The sequence below is a fragment of the Xyrauchen texanus genome, chromosome 20 (assembly GCF_025860055.1).
Source record: "Xyrauchen texanus isolate HMW12.3.18 chromosome 20, RBS_HiC_50CHRs, whole genome shotgun sequence".
NCBI classification, from domain to species: domain Eukaryota; kingdom Metazoa; phylum Chordata; class Actinopteri; order Cypriniformes; family Catostomidae; genus Xyrauchen; species Xyrauchen texanus.
The window spans coordinates 33,674,358-33,697,719 of NC_068295.1; the positions used below are offsets into that span (position 1 = coordinate 33,674,358).

Below are 23,362 nucleotides of genomic sequence, written 5' to 3' on the forward strand. Positions count from 1 at the left end.
CAGTAGATGTTTGCTTTAAGGCATTCTACACCTTAGAAGTCAATTTCCCCAAACCGTGTTCCCCAGTGTGGGAATTTTTACAGATTGTGGTATATGGACTTCCTGGAACTGAATCCCCCACTAAGGATCTGTCTAAACTTCTTATATTGCTGTAGATGTTTGCATTTAATGCATTCTACACATCAAAACAGTGTTTTCATCTTAAGCATTTAATACATTTTTTTGTTGATTGAGTTTTGTCAGTGCAGAGCCAGGATCAAGGGCAAAAAACTGTTATGAATTGTTTTTTTAAGAACTGAAATTTTTACTATTTTGACTACAAAAATGTATTTTGACTGTTTTCCTGTGCTTGTTGCTCAGCTTGTTGCGTTATATTAGAAAGTTTGGTTGAATGCAAAAAGTAAATTTTGTATCCTTTGTAATTGCACTTAATTTGCACAAACTCATGCAAACACACTGAAAACTGGTGTCTAGTTGTGCATATTGTCTACATTTCAGGGTTTCAATAAATGTTTACCATTTATTATTTCTGTAGCATGTATTACTCATGTCATTTTGTGTGTTAAAGTTGTTTTAATGACCAAGATACCTGTGTAAATTTCCAACCCAATTGGGTTAATTTTAACCCAGCAGTCTAGTCATTTTTAACCAATAGATTTTATTTAGCCCACCCAACTGGGTCAAAACAACCCAGTGCTGAGTTTGTCCATATTTGACCCAGTGCTGGGTTGCCAAAATAACCCAAATGAGTGTAATTTGTTTTCAAGGACTATGATTGAGATGTCAATAAAACTAATTATTTTCGTTAATTTTAACCATTCAAGTAACAATTTCAAATATATTTTCAAAAAAATGTGTAAAACAGAATCAAACCATATCATTAATGGTTAAATAAATAAAATTATATAAAACAAAAAAAAAAAAAATAAATAATATATATATATATATATATATATATATATATATATATATATATATATATATATATATATATATATATATATATATTTCACAATTTGAAAACATTTTCATGACAAAAAAAAGTCAAGGAACATGTTTGTCAACATATTTTGATATTGACCCGATATATTCATCTTGATATTAATCGAGATTAAATTGTAATTAAAACTGATAGTTGCACGGATTCATACTTGTTAAATCCGCAACAGTAGTATCTATAAAATTTAAATCCTCCAGTAACACTTGATTGTGATTGGCCCATTCTGAACAGCGCTGTCAAAAGTAACAGGTGCCATGTGACAGCGCCATCTATGTGCTGCTCGCTTTAGCAGTGGTCTACAGTAGTGGGCTGTCTTCGTGTTTTTCTAAAATAACTAAATACATTTCATTTATTAAATGATTTAAGCAACATATTTTACGATTTTCTATAATTCAAGAACTTTTTAAGCACCTCTTGGTAAAAACTGCTATTTTCAAGGGTTTTCCAGAACTTACATTTGAAAAAGACAAATTCAAGTACTTGAAGCACCTTGTACGAACCCTGCATATTCCTCATGTTCTCCAGGGAGACAGGGTTCAGAGTGCCAGTGCATGGCTGTGTTCTTGCGCAGTGTGGAGGAGGCTTTGCCACCATTTGGAGAATAGACCAGACACACTCAATACACTCCTACTGTAGTGCCATCACTCAAAGCCTCAGGGCCTTCCCTGTCATTACTATGGAAACTCTAAGGGGAAACCACCCGTGAAAGGACCCGTGAGGAGGGAGTATACACTGGTTATGTCAAAACTCAGACACAGCTGTACAAACACCATTTTACAAGACAGTAAATAACAGCTGATAGTCATCGCCCCACGCATGGACGGGACTCACCAGATGAAGTCGCGGCAGTGCGAGCAGTACGTGGGCTGTCTCAGGTAGGTGGCCATGAACTTGTGTCCGTTGACTTGATGCACTCTCCTCCGGACCGCTCCCTGCCTCTTCCTGGGCCGCATGCGTTCACGAAATACACGCTTCTCATTCTCACAGCTTCCTGCTGCAAAACACATACAAACACACAGATTAAATTATGTTATAAAGCCACAACAATGCAATCATGGTGCAATTAAAGACCCTATGAAATCAAAATAAGGCTTTTGTGGCTGAGGATTGATGCAAGTCTTTGCAAGTGTACTCCTAAATGCTAACATATTTTTCCTCTTCTGGGACAACAGACTAAAACTATTGATGACTCATCTTGTGCTACACAGATTTGTGTCCAATCAAATGCTTTCTAGAATGAGAATTACACGGATCATTTCATTGCATTATGTATATTGACTTGCAAGTTCTCAAATTCAAATCTAAAGTGTTTTGCAACACTTTAACCTTCTAATAGACATCCAACAGGCACATCACTGGTCTGCAGCCATGCTGTAAAATGGAGAATGTTGTGAAAACATTTTGTGGAAAGGTTTAAGCAAAATCAGAGTTGACGTGGTTAAATACAATGTAAATGTAACTATGGCATATCACGCCTTAACTAAAGCGACAGTGACACCATGATCAAGGCCCCCCTTAGGAACAATTACATCCAAATAAGGTACATAAAGATACAGCATGCAGTAGAAGACGAGTCTGAATCCAGATTATTAAACGTCAGCCGTTTATATAAAGATTAAGGATTGCTGTGCTTAAATTCTACACCACTACACAACTCAATCTGAACATTTACTATCCAGTGGCTAATATAGACATTTTAGTCACATAAAGCAAAATTTGGTCACGTATGCGATTGATATGCTCGCAATGTAGAGGGCTGGAGGGTGAGTAAATGATGACAACATTTTCATTTTTGGGAGAATTATCACTTCAACTGAGTGTGTTTGTGTGATATGAGAGGCCATGCAGAGGCAGGGATCCATATCAGATAGACTGAGGGGGCATGACCTTGACACAGGCACAATATTGGTGAACTGTCACTGAGCAAGCAAAGTTTTCTATTTCTAATTCTCCTGCTCTCTCTGTTTTTCAATGTATCTGTGGAGAAAGAGAACTGTGATCACTCTTGAATATTCCCTCATGTCCATGTATCCATCTGCTGCAGTCACACTTCTCACCCCTGAGAGAGAGAGAACTAGAAAGGCTGGGCTGAGTAACAAAATAACACTGCAAGTTGTGCCAAACTGGTGAGCTGACTGTCATCTCCTGTTATTAATAAAGACACTGTATATATGTTTTGAAAGCTCCTGCATTTTGCCAACCCCAAAAAGAAACACAGAGCCCTGGTAGCAAATGGCAAAACCTTCTAGATCAGCAATAGTTGACAGAGAAGAATATTCCTTGTTCAAAGTAATCACGTTCGCTTAATCAGTGAGGATTGTAATTTGTAGGTTGCATTTTCCCCCTGAACATTACATTTTTACTCCACTGATGGTTAGGTTTAGGTTTGGGGTTTGGGTTAAGGGGTTCAGCTTATAAAATATGCATTCCTCTTCATTGTTTTACATACAGAATAATAATAATAATACAAATAAATGCTTTACAACCCATTTTTGGCACCTCTACATGGTCATTACGCCTGGAAATGGAGATCACACGTGCCCATACACCCAACAATACTTACCGCTTTGGCCACTGGGAGCAGTGTTTTGTATTTCTGTAAGCACAGACCAATTTAATTTAAAGAAAAAGTCAACCTACTGTTTTAAATTACATTGTATGATCAGTATATTGATTTTAAACCTTAAACCTTTATGAGAGCTTTTTTTTTTTCAAGTCGTGACGGCGCAGAAAATCGCCGGCTTGCACGTGAAGAAGACGTTTGAGACATATAAATTACCAATCACAGTTTGGTTGTTATGTGCCATCGTGATACAACAATAATAGACTGGCATGCAACAACATCTCATTTAAAAGGTCCCATATATCAGAGCCATGTCAGATACGTATGAGCTCATGAAGCTTTAAGTGCTTGGGTGTTTCATTCTCTCTCTCTCTTCTCAACAGTTCCCTGTAACTGTTAACTTTCTTGTCTAATAATAAAACGGCGAATATCAATAAAAAAAATTATCATTTACCATCTGCAAATATGCTGATATCTGAAGCAGGCAATCAGGGCCGAGTAAACTGGTTGTGGTCAGTAGGTTGTTGCTCTTGCTTCAAATTAAAGCTCTTCACGTGTGCTATAACTAAATGTTATATTCACTGTGAATGTCACAATTAGTTTTATTCTGTCTTTTGTAAGAAAAATGTGACTGCTAATGTGCACATACAGTATGCCTTTCAATAGTCTCTGGACTACTGTGTGCACGGTTATTTCCTTCTTCCTTATGTATTAAATGTATTTGTGTAAACAAATTTCTAAAATTGTAAGATTAAACAGAAACCAGGAGAAACTGCTGTCTGCCATATAGAACACACATCTTATTTTTTACAAAGTTAAAGTTTTGTTTGAAATTCTGTGTAAATATGCTAAATAAAAAAAAAACATTTATTAGCCAATTTATGTATATGTATATGTAATATACTAATATATCGCATGACATATCGGTATCAAAGCGATCTATCGGCCAACTTGTTCTCTGGATATCGGCATCGGCCATTAAAAAACATGTATTGGTTGAAACAGTACCATTTTAGCACTTGTTATACATATCAATGTAAATACTTGTAAATCGTATAAATAGGTATAAATTGTAAGTGCATACAAAAAAATATATAACAAAATGTTGTAATAAATGTGTACATATAAATATTTAAAGGGACAGTTACCCATTATGTCATATTTTAACTTCAACAAACATTGTAAATATGGAAGAAAAAATTGGCTTTAAATTCAAAGTATAGTTTGTTATATTTCCATACCATAGAATATAACCCTATTATTGGCCATACTTCCCTTCTGTGCTGTTTTTAATTGTTGATGTACAGTATGTACTTATGTGTCTGACAAGCACTTTGAGCTTATCACTTTTGTTGCATCATGCCTCACAAGTTTTCAGCGTCTCTAATTAGAAGTGCTGTGTTTTTGCGATGACGTGTCAATTTAAATGTAGTTTGAAACTTTGAAATGCACATTTCGAGATACCTGCATTCTGTTGTGCTCGGTTCAGCTGTAAAAGCATGTCTGTGGAAGGCTGTGCTGACTGCTCATTGGTTTCACTTGGTAGGTTTGATTGGTGCATTGCCTGTACTGTACAGATGGAGCGCTGACTGTCCCCTACTGCTATAGATTCGCTAAAACATCAAGGTGGTTCATCAAGGTTGAACTGCTCGAGAAGGGTATAGCTACAGGCAGTGCTTCAAAAAGTGGCGGGAGCTCCAAGCCACCATTAAAGATATAGGGAGCCCCTTACCTAACCCTTTCCGTAACCTTAACCGTGAATGGAAGTTGCACCCCCTTTTGGTGTTGCCGCAACCCCTTTTGGAGTAACTCCGCTCACTTTTGGAGATTCTGCCCCCATTTGGAGGTATACAGCTACACCTACTTGAACTGCTCTGATGGTAGAACACTCCTTCTTATGAATTTACGTACAGGTCGGGGGCATGATTAGTTGCATAATTTTTGTCATGAAATTAATCACACTAAATGCATACATTCAGTTGACAGCCCTAGTATCAATACTTCAATTTTAAGTAGGTTTCTCAAGCTAATAAAATGGTCTTACAGTCACTCAGACCCCAAACAGAAAATGAGGGTTAAACACTCTGTAATGTGCTTGTCTCTAAACAATGGGGATTGAATGTGCAGATGTTCCACGGCTGGTCTTGTTCTAACTGCCATCTAAGGACAATGGACCAGTGGCATCTGTCTAGTCTCACACTAATACCACTGAAGTGAGTCTGTCTCATCTGCATCACTCACATTCTCCTCTCAGCTGCTTGAAATGAGAGAGAGAGAGAGAGAGAGAGAGAGAGAGAGAGAGAGAGAGAGAGAGAGAGAGAGGAGAAGATACAGATGCAATAGCACATTCTGCATCTCAGTATGATATGGCTGGTCATTTATCAGCTCTCACTCATTAAAACACTCAGTGAGGGTGATAAGAGCACACATTTCCCAAACCACAGTCCATCACAGACAGTCTACTGCAGCAGTATAGTAGCAGATAACATGATAATCAAAACATACCTTATTAACTTCCTGGACTAATTATGTATGATTAATCAGTGCATGTTACTCTACAATACATACTGTATCAGGGCTAGTCAACTCTGGTCATGGACGTTCTTCACTATTTAGTTCCAACTCTAATCAACATAAAAGGTATGACCTTACTGTTACCCCCTGTCCCCGCATAGCAACTACTGTATCACCTAGCAGCAGGCAACAGCTGCCAAGCAACAAGTGTAGCCATGCCCATGACGGTGTGGTGCCCTCTACTTCTATAATGGAATATAAGGCACATTATTTATATCATTCATCACATTAATGTTTCTCAGTTGCCACATAAACTCAATCTCTCTCATTCTCTTATGCCCTATTCTTCTTTTAGATAGCCATCATAATGAAATATGTCTCTGGTCTTTTAAGAAACAAACTGATTTCAAACCACAACCAGAAGAGAGCTCATTATGGGTGGATGCCTCATGTTCCCAAGAATCTATTTCACAGCACTTAAGAGCACACAGAATAGCACACCCAGTCCAAATAAAATATTTTCAAAGTAGCAATATCTACCTCCATATGTTTTAGTGGTCGACCAATACAGATTTTTCAGTGGCTGATGCCAAACTCTTGAGAGCAGAATGATTGATGGCAAATATGCCAATTTATAAAATGGAAAGTTTCAACTTTAAATTCAGATTGGATGAGATGCATTTAAATCCATCATTATGCTCATTTGCTAAATTGCTTCACAACCATAAACAGCTACGCTAATGAACTAAATTACTTGATGCAAGAATTGTTTATTCCAATTGTTATTAATAAAACTATAAATAAACTATTTATTGAACATTAGCTTTTTATCATGTTGCTGTTGTCACTGTTTCATAAAAGCAATAAACCATGAACAAGTTACAACCTGTACCCATGGTAAAATCTCTGTAATCCAGAGTTACAAACTGAGGGGAACTTGAGGCAGAACGGCCACCAAAAATGACACCAAAATTCAAAGTGTGGGGGGCAAGAAATGCCCTTGAAATTCATTCTAGGTGTTTTTTTTTCGTGCTGTCAGTCAATTAAAACTTTTAAATCATGATTAATCACATAATTGTTTCGTGATTGATAGTAGTCTGTCACAGTCTGTCTCCCTCATGCTTCCTAAGACTCGGATTTTGAAGTGTTTCCCCCAGACTACGTTACCCAGTATGCAGTGCCCTCATCTGTTCCTTGATGTTCTCACCTGTTTTCCATTCCCTCATTAGCTCTTGTTTGTATAAATATCCTTTCGTTTTTGCATTCCTTTGTCAGTTCTTGTTTGTTGTTGTTTTGAGTTCCCATTTGTTGCTTGACTGTCATAATTTTTATTAAAACCTGCACATAGATCCTACGTCTCCTGTCTCATCTCAGCAACCATTCGTTATACATATTTTGAAAGTGCTGAAATTTGACACTATACAGTACATACTTATTTTTCTGTCAAAATGCATTTTTTCCATCTTAGGAAAGAATACAAAACAATATGTAACAATATCATTTGTAACTTTATAAAAATTTTCCAAACAAATCCTAGCACAGTATTAAGATAGAAATGCACTAAAATGGCAACAATTCAAGTAGCATTAAATGTTTCCCAAAGTCTAAGTGGGAGATTGACAAATTGAAGGAACTAGTCCCCAAATAGGTTGCATTTTCATTGCAACGGGCATTACATCTCTTAAACACTCATCCTCCACAATATTAATCTGCCGATAGACTGTGGCTATCTGCTTTGCTACAGAAATTGTTAAGCTGCGTTCTTGATTTGCATCAGGGCGGCAACACAAGTATAAATTGATGCTTTGAACTCCACATGAAAAGTGATTGCGGACCAAAACGTCTCATTCTGCTCTTTGGTGACAGTTAAGACTTGACTTTCTTCTGTTGTAATTACAAAGTGCCTAACATAGGCTGAAAAATACTTGCTTTCCATCACAAGTTCCATCTAGGCTTGTTTTGTACATCAAATAGTGTTAAGAGCTCCTTTCTCCATCACTTTATCACTGACACGAAGCACTGTTGTTGTGTGTGTAGTGTGTGTTTGTCCTGTAGGACACATTACAAAGGTTCCTCCCTGATAACAGGTGTTTATACTGTATTAGCTGTAAATGCATTAATCACGATTAAGAAAAATGAATGAGTTAAACTTTTTAATTAATCGCATGCGTTAAAGCATTAATTCTGACAGCTCTAACAACTGAAATTGTTCTTAATATTCTATTATAGTCCTAGTTATACATATTTTGGCATATAAATAAGTTGATATGCGGTGCTGAGCGGCATCTGGGCAGAGCGAGGCAGGGAAGATAAGTGGTGAATGAGCTCCACATATGTACCACACCGGACTTAAATTCTAGTGATGGGTGTCGGGAGTACTTGAGAAGGGGAGACAGCAGCAGACGAGAGAGAGAGACGCATGAAGCTGTGTGTGTGTCTGTGTGTCATTGTGGTGTTGCTGAAAAGAAAACCTTTTGTGTACTGCGAAAAAGCAGCCTTATGTGTGACTGAAAATTGCAACAGTAAATGTCTACGTGTTTTGTCAAGCCGGCCCCAGATTCCTCCTTTTCTTAATTATTACAAGGAAATCAATTCTCAAACTTGATAATGAGTTAAATTAATGTGTTTATAATTATTGTATGATGTACAGAAATGTATAAGACAGTTTGTTTTAAATGGTTAGTAAAAAAATACCCCTAAGTAGTCATCAGGGGTGAGGTATTAGCCTAGTCCAACAAGGCAGAGTCACTGGATGCACACATACAGAGGGTCAAAAAAGTGCTCAAGATGCTTCTGTACACATCCAATACTCGATCAGAACACAATAATAATTATTTTAAAATGATAGTCATGCAACATTTATCTGTCTGTCTTCTACGATTTTGTCTTAATTAAATATGTGCCATTTCATATTAATATTGCATAATGTCACTCATTTGCAGGTTGAAACAAATATTTTCAAAAACATTGAAGGCTGTATGATTAGCACAAAATACAATATTTACACTGATCGTACAGTGCTTTCAATAATTTACAAGCTATTTAATGTATGTGATGTGAGTGTTGTCAAATTATCAACTAGTGAAAGAGGTTGAACGATATATCGGTTTTACAAATATATCGGCATCGATAGTTGCTATTGCAAACAATCGTGCATTTATTAATTTTGGACTCTTGCTCCCTCTTTTAGTCTTTGCCCTTTACAGAAAGTCTAAGAATTTGTTTTAACATTCAATATCAATTTTTTTAATTATTGGCCAATTAATTGTTTATCTGCTTTTTCCACCAGCTTAGTTAGCATATCATCAAAATCCACTGTCGGTCGAACTCTACTAGTGACACTGTAGCAGTTCACGCAGTCATATAAATGTAAACAAAGGAAAGGGTAAACAGGTTTGGCTTGCTGGCCCCATGAGCATGAGGCTCAGCTTGAGCTAAAAGTTCTTACCAAGACTAAATTATGGTGGTGTGGTATAATTGTTAACAATCTGGGCTGCAGTGTTGGAGAGTAACTAACTTAAAGTATCTATCAACACTACTTAACTTATCAAAACTTTTTGTAGCATGACAGTAGCTTTCCAAGTAGCAAACTACTTTTTCCCACACTTTCATTGTATGGAAAAAGATGCATTGAAGGTAAATGAAGACTGAAGCTTATATTTTGCCTAGAATCTCCATTTGTGTTCCAAAGAAGAAAGAAGGTCAACCAGATTTTGAAAAACATAAGGGAGTAAATGATGACAATTTTCCTTTTTGGGTAAATTATTCCTTTAATAATTCACCGCTTGAATGTGTAAGAGGGTAAAAGAAAGAGCGAGAGAGACCAAATGAGAGAGAAAGTCTTTATATGATTAATGGACTGCAGGTACACTTTAAAGTCATCACTAAGCCTGGGAGAGAAATACATAAAATCAGGAAAACTACAGAGGTGACATTAGAGAGAAAACAAAACCAGTAGCTCACACACACACACACACACACACACACACACACACACAGTGGGGAGGCATGTGACCGAGCATGTGTTTTCTTGAGTTGTCAGAGGTACACTGGTTTAGATAAACACAGGTGGAGTGAGTGTGCATACTCAGCAAAACCATACTAAACCAGCTGCTGAAAACGGATATGCATAGAGTACCACAGCAAAACAAAAAATACAACACATAAAATACACTCAAAAACAAAACAAGCATCCAGAAATTACGTAAAGCTAAATAGGCCCATACCACAGACTTCTATTATTTAATATAAAGATAATTATAATTACTACAGACTAACCCTAGCCCACACACCCCAACCCTTAAAAAGCTTCTTGCTAGAATAAATACAAACAAAAAAGAATTCACTTTATTTTATCAAAAAACTTCCCAATTAAGTATGTCCTTGAATGTCATCAAAGGGTGGTTTTGTCAGTTTTAGCTAACATTTGGGGACAGTTTTGTCTTCAAACTATAGGTACATATTCAAACACACACACTCACACAGATACAGTTATAAGAACTGAGCAGCATGAAATAGCAAACTGTGTTAATTAATCAGCTGTTTAGTGTGAGTCTGGGAACACTGTCAGTCTAATTGAGTAGACTAACAAATATCCAGAACATCAGAACAAACAGAGCCATGCATGGACATGAGGGATCATGTGTTCAATAATGCCCAATAGAGCTGTTCAGCCATGACATCAATTTGTAGGTGAACCCGGATGACTAATTCGCCATAGGTTCCCTCTGGTTTTTATAATGGGGTTTTTGACTGTGGTTTTACTTTACTTGACAATACGTGGACATTTTTTGTTCTACAACATAAATTACACATTTTCATACCTCAAATAGGAATTTAAGCTGGTTTTTTTTTTTTAAATATGTAATTTAAAATGAGGTATGACTTTGTAATTTATGTTGTAGAACAAAACGCCCACGTATTGTCAGACCTTATTTTACTTATAAGTTCACAAACCCCATTATAAAAAACAATAGGAAAATCCTGAGGGAACCCATGACGAATTAGTCTTCCAGGTTTTTGGACTTTAACCTGAACAGTTCTATACTTATTTATCCATCATGCATATTTGTAGAATCATGTTGTAATTTACTACATGGACTATAGTTAAAAAATGGCTACGTTCACAATCTGATTTCTTTCACTCACATGTGACACAGATCTTATACGAAACCGGTCCGTGGTGCAAAAAAAGTTGGAGACCCCTGTGTAAATATTACATATTGTACATATTGAAGCCACAGAACAATATGCCCTGTGTTGTATACCGTTTTTAAAGCAGCATATTGCATTCGACATTTTATGACTTGAAGGAAAGGGTTTCTGCATCCCTTGTAATAGGGTAAAAAGCAATATTTGTTCATTATCCTACTTTGTCCAATGCTGCAGACTTTATAACTTACTTTGATATTAATCTTGTCTTACTGTGAATATACACTAATTTCCTTCTTGAAAGAATAATAAACACAAAACCCACATAGAATGTAAAACGTCTCGGGTTACATGTGTAACCCTTGTTCCCTGAAAAAAACGAGATGCTGCGCTGCTAAGCGCAACGGGGGAACAACTCTAGCTGTGAACCGAGCTGAAATAGTGTGTGTAACACGTCAATGAACATTGACTGGAATTTATAGCCTCGGCTGATGTAATCATTAGATGCACCTGTGGCCAGGCTATAAATGGATACGTCACAAGGTGTCGTCAGATACTTCTTTTTGAAGAGCAGTCCTGGGACGTCCCAGTGCGGCAAAGCAGCGCAGCATCTCGTTCCGCTTTTTTCAGGGATCAAGGGTTACACATGTAACCCGAGACGTTCCCTTTACAAAAAGCTTCACTTTGATGCTGCGCTGCTGAGCGCTACGGGGAACGCAATACCCACGCCACCGCACTTGGGGCTGTCCGGACCCCTACGGATGTGCAGTGTACTCACAAAAACGCGAGAGGTCTCAGACATGAGCTTGAGATGTCGACTCAAGGGCATAAGAGCCCGGAGTAGCATAAACATCTAAACCATTCAATTTTGATGAATGTGTGCGGAGAGGACCAGCCTGACGGATCACAAACTTGTTTAGGCATGGGCTGAGATGTCGACTCAAGGGCATAAGAGCCCGGAGTAGCAAAGCATCTAACCCATAAAGTTCGATGAATGTGTGCGAAGAGAACCCGATCGCAACACAAACTTGTCATAAAAACTGATGAATGTGAGCGGAAAGGACCAGCCTGCCGCATCACAAACTTGTTCAGGCATGAGCTGAGATGTCGACTCAAGGGCATAAGAGCCCGGAGTAGCAAATCATCTAACCCATAAAGTTTGATGAATGTGTGAAGAGAACCCTATCGCAACACAAACTTGTCATAAAAACTGATGAATGTGAGCGGAGAGGACCAGCCTGCCGCATCACAAACTTGTTCAGGCATGAGCTGAGATGTCGACTCAAGGGCATAAGAGCCCGGAGGGCAGAACATCCAAACTAGAAAAATCCAATGAATGTGTGCGGAGAGGACAACCTGCCGCATCAAAAACTTGTTTAGGCATGGGCTGAGATGTCGACTCAAGGACATAAGAGTCCGGAATAGCAAAGCATCTAGCCCATAAAGTTCGATGAATGTGTGCGAAGAGAACCCTATCGCAACACAAACTAGTCATAAAAACTGATGAATGTGAGCGGAGAGGACCAGCCTGCCGCATCACAAACTTGTCCAGACATGAGTTTGAGATGTCGACTCAAGGGCATAAGAGCCCGGAGTGGCAGAACATCCAAACTATAAAAATCTAATGAATGTGTGCGGAGAGGACAACCTGCCGCATCACAAACTTGCTGCAGAGGGAGACCTCTAGCCAATGTTTTAGAGGAGGAGAGCCCTCTGGTAGAGTGTGCCCTAAAACCTACTGGCGAAGCTTGACCGCGCACTCGTAGGCCCGGGCAATAATGAGGATGCCTCTTTGAGGGCACCCCGCCCACCAAGCCGTGGAAAACCGCAGTGGCCACATAGAACCTGGCAGTGGCGAGGCAAGTGCCCGCTGACAGTTCTTTCTACAGAAAATCCAGAACTGAAGCAAACTGGCAGTTAGCTGGTTCTGTAATAAGAACTTTAGTAGATGGAAACGCATGCAGGTGCATTTGTGCTATGAATGCGTTACTACGATCAGCCCCTCCATGGGGTTGCTGGGCGACTCGGGAGAAGTAGAGGAGACATTGCGCTATCAACAGAGGCGAAGAGGTCCTCTTCTGCCCTGTAAAATCTACCCAGATCAGTTCCAAGTGGAGGGAGCCCTAGCACTTGAAATGGTCTCGATAACCTCAAGAGAAAACCCTGTGAACCTCATTCGGTACCCTTAGGGGCCAGACATGAAAGGTTTCACAATTCGGGCCAAGGATGAGAAGGTCCTCCCTGTTCGGAATCGCCCAAGGGGAGCCGTCGAGGAGAGGAATTAACTCTGAGAAACATATCCTGTTCGGCCAGCGCAGCACCATTAAAAAGAGGCAAGACCCTTGCTGGTGAACATTGCCAAGACTCCCGGGAGCAGAGAAACCGGGGAAACGCATACAGACGCATTCTGGGTCATGTATGTGTCTTAACGTCCAGACCCAAGGGGGCTGGGTGATTTCAGGGAGAAGTAGAGGAGACATTGCGCTATTCATAGAGGCGAAGAGGTCCTCTTCTGCCCTAAAATCTCACGCAAACTTGTTCCAAGTGGAAAAAGCCCGGCATTTAATAAGGTCTCGATAACCTCAGGAGAGAGCCCTGCGTCCCTCAGTTGGTACCCTTAGGGGACAAACATGAAAGATTCCACAATTTGGGGCAGGGATGATATATTGCCCTGTGCCTGAGATAGAAGATCCTTCCTGTTCGGAATCGCCCAAGGCGAGCCATCGAGGGAAGAGATTAGCTCAAAGAACCAAGCCCTGTTCGGCCAGCGCGGTGCTATCAGTAAGAGGCAAAAACCCTTGCTGGCAAACTCTGGGCAACTACTACCTTAGGGTGGAGTTCTTAACTCCCCCGTTGGAATTTTCTGTCTGGACCGTAAATCTGCTCCCATATACAGGCATCCAGGGATATAACTGACCTGAGTGACAGGAGCTTGCCCTGGGCCCTAAGGAGAACCCAACGTGTCAGAAATACAGCTGACAAGAAAGTGGGTTTCCTTGATGATTTATGTAAGAGGCTACCGCTGTATTGTCCACCCAAACAAAGACATGGTAGCCTCAGGAGGAGGTATTTCAGGGCCAGAAATACAGCCATCAACCCGAGACAGTGACTGTGACAACCGAGCTGAGGACCCTCCTATCCCCTTAAGCTGGACGACCACTTAAGGCCGCTACCCCACCCATCAGGTAGGCGTCTGTTGTTAGCAGCCTGCGACAACAAGACGCACCTAGAGTGGGAACCAAGGCAAAAAACCGGGGTCTGAACCACATAGAAAGGGAACGAAGCCTGAGGCGCGTAACCCTATTTAGCCTAGGGGCATTACATCTCTTAAACACTCATCCTCCACAATATTAATCTGCCGATAGACTGTGGCTATCTGCTTTGCTACAGAAATTGTTAAGCTGCATTCTTGATTTGCATCAGGGCGGCAACACAAGTATAAATTGATGCTTTGAACTCCACATGAAAAGTGATTGCGGACCAAAATGTCTCATTCTGCTCTTTGGTGACAGTTAAGACTTGACTTTCTTCTGTTCTAATTACAAAGTGCCTAACATAGGCTGAAAAATACTTGCTTTCCATCACGAGTTCCATCTAGGCTTGTTTTGTACATCAAATAGTGTTAAGAGCTCCTTTCTCCATCACTTTATCACTGACACGAAGCACTGTTGTTGTGTGTGTAGTGTGTGTTTGTCCTGTAGGACACATTACAAAGGTTCCTCCCTGATAACAGGTGTTTATACTGTATTAGCTGTAAATGCATTAATCACGATTAAGAAAAATGAATGAGTTAAACTTTTTAATTAATCGCATGCGTTAAAGCATTACTTCTGACAGCTCTAACAACTGAAATTGTTCTTAATATTCTATTATAGTCCTAGTTATACATATTTTGGCATATAAATAAGTTGATATGCGGGGCTGAGCGGCATCTGGGCAGAGTGAGGCAGGGAAGATAAGTGGTGAATGAGCTCCACATATGTACCACACCGGACTTAAATTCTAGTGATGGGTGTCGGGAGTACTTGAGAAGGGGAGACAACGGCAGACGAGAGCGAGAGACGCATGAAGCTGTGTGTGTCTGTGTGTCATTGTGGTGTTGCTGAAAAGAAAACCTTTTGTGTACTGTGAAAAAGCAGCCTTATGTGTGACTGAAAATTGCAACAGTAAATGTCTACGTGTTTTGTCAAGCCGGCCCCAGATTTAGGGGCCAGCTTGACAAACTTGTTTAGGCATGGGCTGAGATGTCGACTCAAGGACATAAGAGTCCGGAGTAGCAAAGCATCTAGCCCATAAAGTTCGATGAATGTGTGCGAAGAGAACCCTATCGCAACACAAACTAGTCATAAAAACTGATGAATGTGAGCGGAGAGGACCAGCCTGCCGCATCACAAACTTGTCCAGACATGAGTTTGAGATGTCGACTCAAGGGCATAAGAGCCCGGAGTGGCAGAACATCCAAACTATAAAAATCTAATGAATGTGTGCGGAGAGGACAACCTGCCGCATCACAAACTTGCTGCAGAGGAAGACCTCTAGCCAATGTTTTAGAGGAGGAGAGCCCTCTGGTAGAGTGTGCCCTAAAACCTACTGGCTGAAGCTTGACCGCTGCCTCGTAGGCCCAGGCAATAATGAGGATGCCTCTTTGAGGGCACCCCGCCCACCAAGCCGTGGAAAACCGCAGTGGCCACATAGAACCTGGCAGTGGCGAGGCAAGTGCCCGCTGACAGTTCTTTCTACAGAAAATCCAGAACTGAAGCAAACTGGCAGTTAGCTGGTTCTGTAATAAGAACTTTAGTAGATGGAAACGCATGCAGGTGCATTTGTGCTATGAATGCGTTACTACGATCAGCCCCTCCATGGGGTTGCTGGGCGACTCGGGAGAAGTAGAGGAGACATTGCGCTATCAACAGAGGCGAAGAGGTCCTCTTCTGCCCTGTAAAATCTACCCAGATCAGTTCCAAGTGGAGGGAGCCCTAGCACTTGAAATGGTCTCGATAACCTCAAGAGAAAACCCTGTGAACCTCATTCGGTACCCTTAGGGGCCAGACATGAAAGGTTTCACAATTCGGGCCAAGGATGAGAAGGTCCTCCCTGTTCGGAATTGCCCAAGGCGAGCCGTCGAGGAGAGGAATTAACTCTGAGAAACATATCCTGTTCGGCCAGCAAAGCGCCATTAATAAGAGGCAAGACCCTTGCTGGTGAACATTCCCAAGACTCCCGGGAGCAGAGAAACCGGGGAAACGCATACAGACGCATTCTGGGTCATGTATGTGTCTTAACGTCCAGACCCAAGGGGGCTGGGTGATTTCAGGGAGAAGTAGAGGAGACATTGCGCTATTCATAGAGGCGAAGAGGTCCTCTTCTGCCCTAAGATCTCACCCAAACTTGTTCCAAGTGGAAAAAGCCCGGCATTTAATAAGGTCTCGATAACCTCAGGAGACAGCCCTGCGTCCCTCAGTTGGTACCCTTAGGGGACAAACATGAAAGATTCCACAATTTGGGGCAGGGATGATATATTGCCCTGTGCCTGAGATAGAAGATCCTTCCTGTTCGGAATCGCCCAAGGCGAGCCGTCGAGGGAAGAGATTAGCTCAAAGAACCAAGCCCTGTTCGGCCAGCGGGGTGCTATCAGTAAGAGGCAAAAACCCTTGCTGGCAAACTCTGGGCAACTACTACCTTAGGGTGGAGTTCTTAACTCCCCCGTTGGAATTTTCTGTCTGGACCGTAAATCTGCTCCCATATACAGGCATCCAGGGATATAACTGACCTGAGTGACAGGAGCTTGCCCTGGGCCCTAAGGAGAACCCAACGTGTCAGAAATACAGCTGACAAGAACGTGGGTTTCCTTGATGATTTATGTAAGAGGCTACCGCTGTATTGTCCACCCAAACAAAGACATGGTAGCCTCAGGAGGAGGTATTTCAGGGCCAGAAATACAGCCATCAACCCGAGACAGTGACTGTGACAACCGAGCTGACGACCCTCCTATCCCCTTAAGCTGGACGACCACTTAAGGCCGCTACCCCACCCATCAGGTAGGCGTCTGTTGTTAGCAGCCTGCGACAACAAGACGCACCTAGAGTGGGAACCAAGGCAAAAAACCGGGGTCTGAACCACATAGAAAGGGAACGAAGCCTGAGGCGCGTAACCCTATTTAGCCTAGGGGTTTTGGCCCTTGGAAGAAATCCCCTGGCTTTTGGCCACAACAAAAACGGTCTCATGAGCAGAAGGTCCAGAGGGATCACCGTGGATGCGGTCGCCCAGAGACCTGGAAATTGTTGATACTGATAACAGTGCAACCTTGACCTAGCCTGACTTTGCTCAGGGTGATCTGAATGGACTCAATACTAGCGGGAGACAGTTGTGCCCGCATTGTGATTGAACTCCATACGATGCCCCGATAGACAGTGTTCTGAGTGGGAGAGAGGACGCTTTTCTTGGCGTTAAGCCTCAACCCCAGAGAAACAGATGAGCTAAGATGATGTCCCTGTGCTGAACTGCCAGTTCCTGGAACTGCGCTAGGATCAGCCATTCGTCGACATAATTCAGAATGCAGATGCCCCGGAGTCGCAAGGAGCCAGCACTACATCATGCATTGTGAATGTGCGGGTAAAAAGGGCTAGGCTGAGTGAAAGAACCTGACCCTGGAAGACTTCGCCCCCGGAAGTGAACCTCAGGAACTTTCCATGTTGTGGCAGAACTTCTAAATGAAGTATAGAAGTGCGTCATAAGATCGATGGTGACCAGCCAAACGAGTTGTAGGGCTTGAGACACGACCGTCTTGACAGGCATCATCTTGGACTTGAACACCCACGGGTAGTTCAAGCTTTAAGATCTAAGCCAGACGCCACCCCTCATCCTCCATGGGAAACGGGAAGTATTTAGTGTAATAACCTAACTCTCTCTCTGGAAGGGGAACACATACCATGGCCCCTTTAACCAGGAGATTGAGTTTTTTGTTTTTACAAAAAAGAAATCCGGTTTACGGTGTGAGAACACGTCCTTGAAACACGGAAAAGCGGCGAGTGAATTAAATCCTGACGGCCTTATCAGACCCACAGAAAAGAATATATCCGGCAGAAGTTTCCACACTGCCAGGATCTCTGAGATGGGTATTATATTTGAACACTTCCTGTTGAGGGGTTGTCGGGTGTTTCGCATCCTGAATAAAATGCAGGAACAGCGAAAACACCCAATTTTGACGGAAGCCTCTGCAACCCGAAACACCAAGAGGTGGCGGGAATGGAGGGGCTTTGAGGGGGTACCGGGAGGGGTGAAGTGAAGCACGCGCCCCGTCCCGAGGGGAGCTACCCCCTAATCTAGGCGCAAGACCGTCAGGGTTTCTCTTACTAGAAATGATAGCCCTGAGGTCTTGCTTCGGGGGCTGGCGAGGGAGGCGAGACTGTCCCCAATCCCTGGGAGGAGGAGCACGACTCGCCACGCTTTGCTTTTGAGCCTCCGTTCAGACAGGACTGAGGCGGGTCTGAGGCTTGCTCGTCAAGCGCAGAACCCACACTCAGGTCGTCCGGGAGGTCATTCTGGTACGCCTGTAAAACAGCATGGTGTGCAGAGCAGCACCAGCCTGACCTGCTGCTTGATAAGCCCTTCCCACTAAAGTGGAGGTTGTCCTACAAGGCTTTGAGGGGAGAGAGTGCTTCTTAAGTGACGATGCCGAGCCCGGCGAGAGATAGCCCGCAAGCGTCTCTTCGACCGGCGGCATCATTGAATACCCCCGTGCCTCAGCACCCACGATGGTCGAATATAATGACGTCGAGGGTATGTGAACACGGGAAGAAAATATATATATATATATATTTTTTTTTTTATTATTATTTATTTATTTAATAAATATATTAATAAATTTTTTATTTTTTTAGGGGTTCCTCCATGAGCGAAAAAGCTCTTCATTGAGGTTATCAAAGAAGGGAAGGGACTCATGAGGCGTTCCCTTTCTTAGACTGGAAGATAAAATCTATCCCCTCATTTGGAGGGTTTGGTGTCTCTTTCGTGTGGCCAGTCCAATCTGGCAACCGCTTGAGTAACAACATCGAGCAATTCCTCCGTAGATTTTTTTTTTATCGCGGACGGAAAGCTCGGAGGCGGGAAGAGAATCGCGATCCTCCTCATGATCCGAAGAAGCGTCGGAACGCACTTCGAGATCATGTGAAGGACCAGCTGGGTTTGGGGAGAGAGTGAGAGAAAGGGATCAACCCGTCTCTTGCTCCTCAGCCAAATCCATGCAAGAGCCCCACGAACGATCTTTATTTTTTTATTTTTCGTGAGTGCTGACTCCCGGAAGCAAGTGAGGCGAGCACGAAGCACTCTGCCTGTTAAAGCAAATCGCAGTGCTCGCACCCACCCTGCTGCAACACAAGAGCAGCATGCTCTTACCCCCAAACAAACAGAGCAAAAACTGATGTGTGTCCTCTTCAGCAATAGATCAAGAAGAGGGGAACACGCACCGTTTGTGGCTTTCAGTCATTCTCTCTTTTTTTCTTTCTTTTTTTTTTAGAAATATATATATATATATATAATATTTTCTAAACAGAAGAGAGAAGAAAAAAGAGAACAAAGAGAACAACGTTCACTGCACACTGCCTAACTGATTCTAACTCCTAACAGAGGAAAGAAAGTTTTGACAGGGTTTGTGAAACACACAGAAACAGAATCACTCTGAAAAAAGAGTTTCTGACGACACCTGGTGACGTATCCATTTATAGCCTGGCCACAGGTGCATCTAATGATTACATCAGCCGAGGCTATAAATTCCAGTCAATGTTTATTGACGTGTTACACACACTATTTCAGCTCGGTTCACAGCTAGAGTTGTTCCCCCGTAGCGCTTAGCAGCGCAGCATCAAAGTGAAGCTTTTTGTAAAGGGAACACTATTATTTTACTTAGCTTGTTAACATTGTGCAAACAACATATGGTCAATCTACAACTAACACATAGTGTTATAACTACATACATGAACATCTGGACTTACAATTTTTTTTAACGGAACATCTCCTTGTGGTGCTACACGCGTCTACAAACAAACTAGAATGGCATTGACAACTACTTTAGCTAGCCAGCATGCCATCCACTTTTACTCATTATGTTAGTCACAGTCGGTCTGGGACATTTGTAGATCAGTGGTTAGATGAACCGATAACATGTCTAAATTTTTTCACTTTTCTTAGTGCAAAGGCCAAAATAGCATGTTTACAAATTAATGTCAGGTGTTAAAACTACATTGAATTATAGTGCTTACCAGGAATATACATTTAATTAGGGCTGTCAGTCTATTAAAATTCTTGATTGTGATTTATAGCAAAAACATTTCTAGGTTCGCAGATTTTGAAAAGGGGGGCACGGTGGCTCAGTGGTTAGCACTGTCACCTCACAGAAAGAAGATTCCGGGTTTGAGTCCTGGACCAACTGGGTCTTTCTGTGTGGAGATTGTATGTCCTCCATGCATTTGCATGGGTTTCCTCCAGGTGCTCTGGTTTCCAAAAGTTCCAACAAGTCCAAAACATGAATGACATGAAGTGAATTGGATCCTGTAAAAGTGCCCAATAGGTGTGAGTGATAGTCCACCCCACCACTGGGGGTTGCATCAGGATGGCATTTGGCATAAAACCTGTGCCAAGTCAAATATGTGGCTCACTGATGGTCCATTGTGGTGACCCCTAATGGGAGCAGCCAAAAGAAGAAGAATCACAGATTTTGAAAATGGCGAATTCTGACACCATATATACTTATTTTCCTGTCAACATGCATTTATTTCCATCTTATGAAAGAAAACTAAACAATATGTAACAATACAATGCTTCATTAACATTTTCCCAAAAAAGTGCCTTCAATAAAAAGATAGAAATATTGGTCTATTCAAGTAACATTAAATGTTTCCCAAAGTCTTACTGGGAGGTTGACTTAATGAAAGATTATTCCTCATAGGTTGTGTATTGACTAATTACTAGTATTCATTCATTTCATATTTCTAAATTCATTATTTTACATTTAAAATTGTAATCTCATAACATTATTTATGCATTTTCTTTGTAAATGCATTTATTCCTGCTTTGTAAAAATACACCTAATTGCCACTTCCGATGCAGCTTCAGTGCCACTTTTGCTGTGTAAATATGGCTTTCGTCCCTATAGGTTTAGTATTCATTGCAATGGGCATTAAATCTCTTAATCTCTCATCCTCCACGATATTAATCTGCCGGTGGACTGTGTCTAACTGTGCCAGTTGAAGACGCGTTCGTCGCGTCAGAGCATCAAATTCCAGCGGTGCTTTGAACTCCACGGGAAAAGTGGAGTGATAGTCAAGACTTGGCACGCTTCAGTGTTAAAAAACAAATGCGCTGAATATACTTGATTTCTATCACAAGTCCCATCTGGGCTGGTTTTGTACATCACAATTTTGCAAAATTATCATTACGTGGCTTGTTGTATATATCGTGCCACTTTCCTGGTGCAATGAACACTAGAGGCGCTACAACAACAATGATATTTATTCACACAAATCACAAGTAAGATGGCAGATTTTCAATTCATCAATGCTTACTTTTCACTCAGTTCCTCACACAATGCTATCTTATGACATTTAAACATTTTAAAGTGCATGACTTGAAAGATGATACATTTTAAAGGTTAGGGAGAACATTTAACTTGCTTTTAGCTCCACACAATGGACATTTCACCTCGGAACAGCCGCAATATGTGTAATGTAATTTTGCAAAAATGTCACCAGTGTCACATAATTTTCATGAGATCAAGCTTCATAAAACATTTTAAATGAAAGTATAAGCTAATGGCTAAATAGAGTTGCTTACAAAGCCAAGTTAAGCAAAGATGTACTATCAGTTTTCTAAATGACTGGACCTACGATCAGTAAAAAATTCCATAGTATAACACTGAATGAGGGACCCAAGTAATATTTACAGACCAGAATATCATAGAGATTTGGGAGTGGGATATTTTGATTTGGGATGAAGAGAGCAAGAGGGGCATTATTTCTGTCTAAGTACATTCTTGTTCTTTCTGTATTCTCAATTCCCTTTTGCATATGATTGCCATTCGCTCATCACATCTTTTAGAGGAGACACATTTGAGTTGAGTACAAAAGGTATCTTTTCAAAATCAAAACCATTAATGGCAATTTCACTCTAACTGTTCAGGCAACGGAGCAGATTTCATGTAAATGGATTAGAAAGCACGCACGCACACACACACACACACACAGACAGCAGTCTACATCTTGAATGCATAATGACTCCGTTTCAATACTGAATGTCAGTGAGCAGAGTGAAAAGGACAGGTCTGTTTTTCTTAGAAACAATACAGAAATTCTTGTAGTCAAAGAGGCATAAATAAGCACTGAGTGCAAATTAGTATCTGCAGTATTCATTACTCCACACAGCTCAGGCAGGCAGTAATAAGCACAGGGGGATTCAGAGCTGTGATGGGGTTATTTCTCATCATGGTTTGACCTGATTGAGGGACCAGCATGATGGACTGCCTGTGAACTTTATTTTGCAAACATGTTGTGTCTCTGTCCCTTTCTGTGACTCACTTGTCCTCTCCAGCACATCTCTGTCGATTGTCTCGGTACCCAGCATGTTCCTGCAGTTGATGGATAAGATGGCGCTGCAGATGGCTGCTTCCGTGTGGAGCTCTCTAGTGTTTTTGTTACTTTTGTTTGTTTGTGATGTTTTTTTTTGTGATTTCCTATTCCCCTCATTTGTTCCGGTCATGTGAATATCTGGTTTTGTGTGTCTTGTTATCTTATTATCAGTTCTGTTTTATTATTGGTTCCTGTTTATTAGACTTGTTATCATGTTCATTAGTTTAGTCTCATCATTGGTTGTCAATGTCATGTTGTTACCCATGTCCATGTATTTAAGCCCTCATGTTTGCCATTGTCTCTGGTCGAGTATTGTTGGTGTCATGTTGTTTGTAACAGTTAAGTCAAATCAAGTTTTGTTTTTTAATCACATTTGGATACCAGCACTGTAAATAAAACTGCATTTGGATTCAGCACTTCACCATCATCTTCATCTTGCTCTGCTCCTGCTCTGCCACAATGTTACACCAGTTACACAATATACTGGATCACTGCTACACTACTGTAAAGGATGCA

General features: G+C 41.2%; 1 protein-coding gene across 1 annotated transcript in view; it reads right to left on the minus strand.

Annotated features, from left to right (window-relative positions):
• Window positions 1-23,362, minus strand: part of LOC127660682 (protein kinase C epsilon type-like) — a 144,405-nt gene that overhangs the window by 81,746 nt on the left and 39,297 nt on the right. Inside the window, exon 3 of the mRNA XM_052151047.1 lies at window positions 1,832-1,994. Coding sequence (XP_052007007.1) covers window positions 1,832-1,994 — 163 coding nt within the window. The remainder of the gene's footprint in view (window positions 1-1,831; window positions 1,995-23,362) is intronic.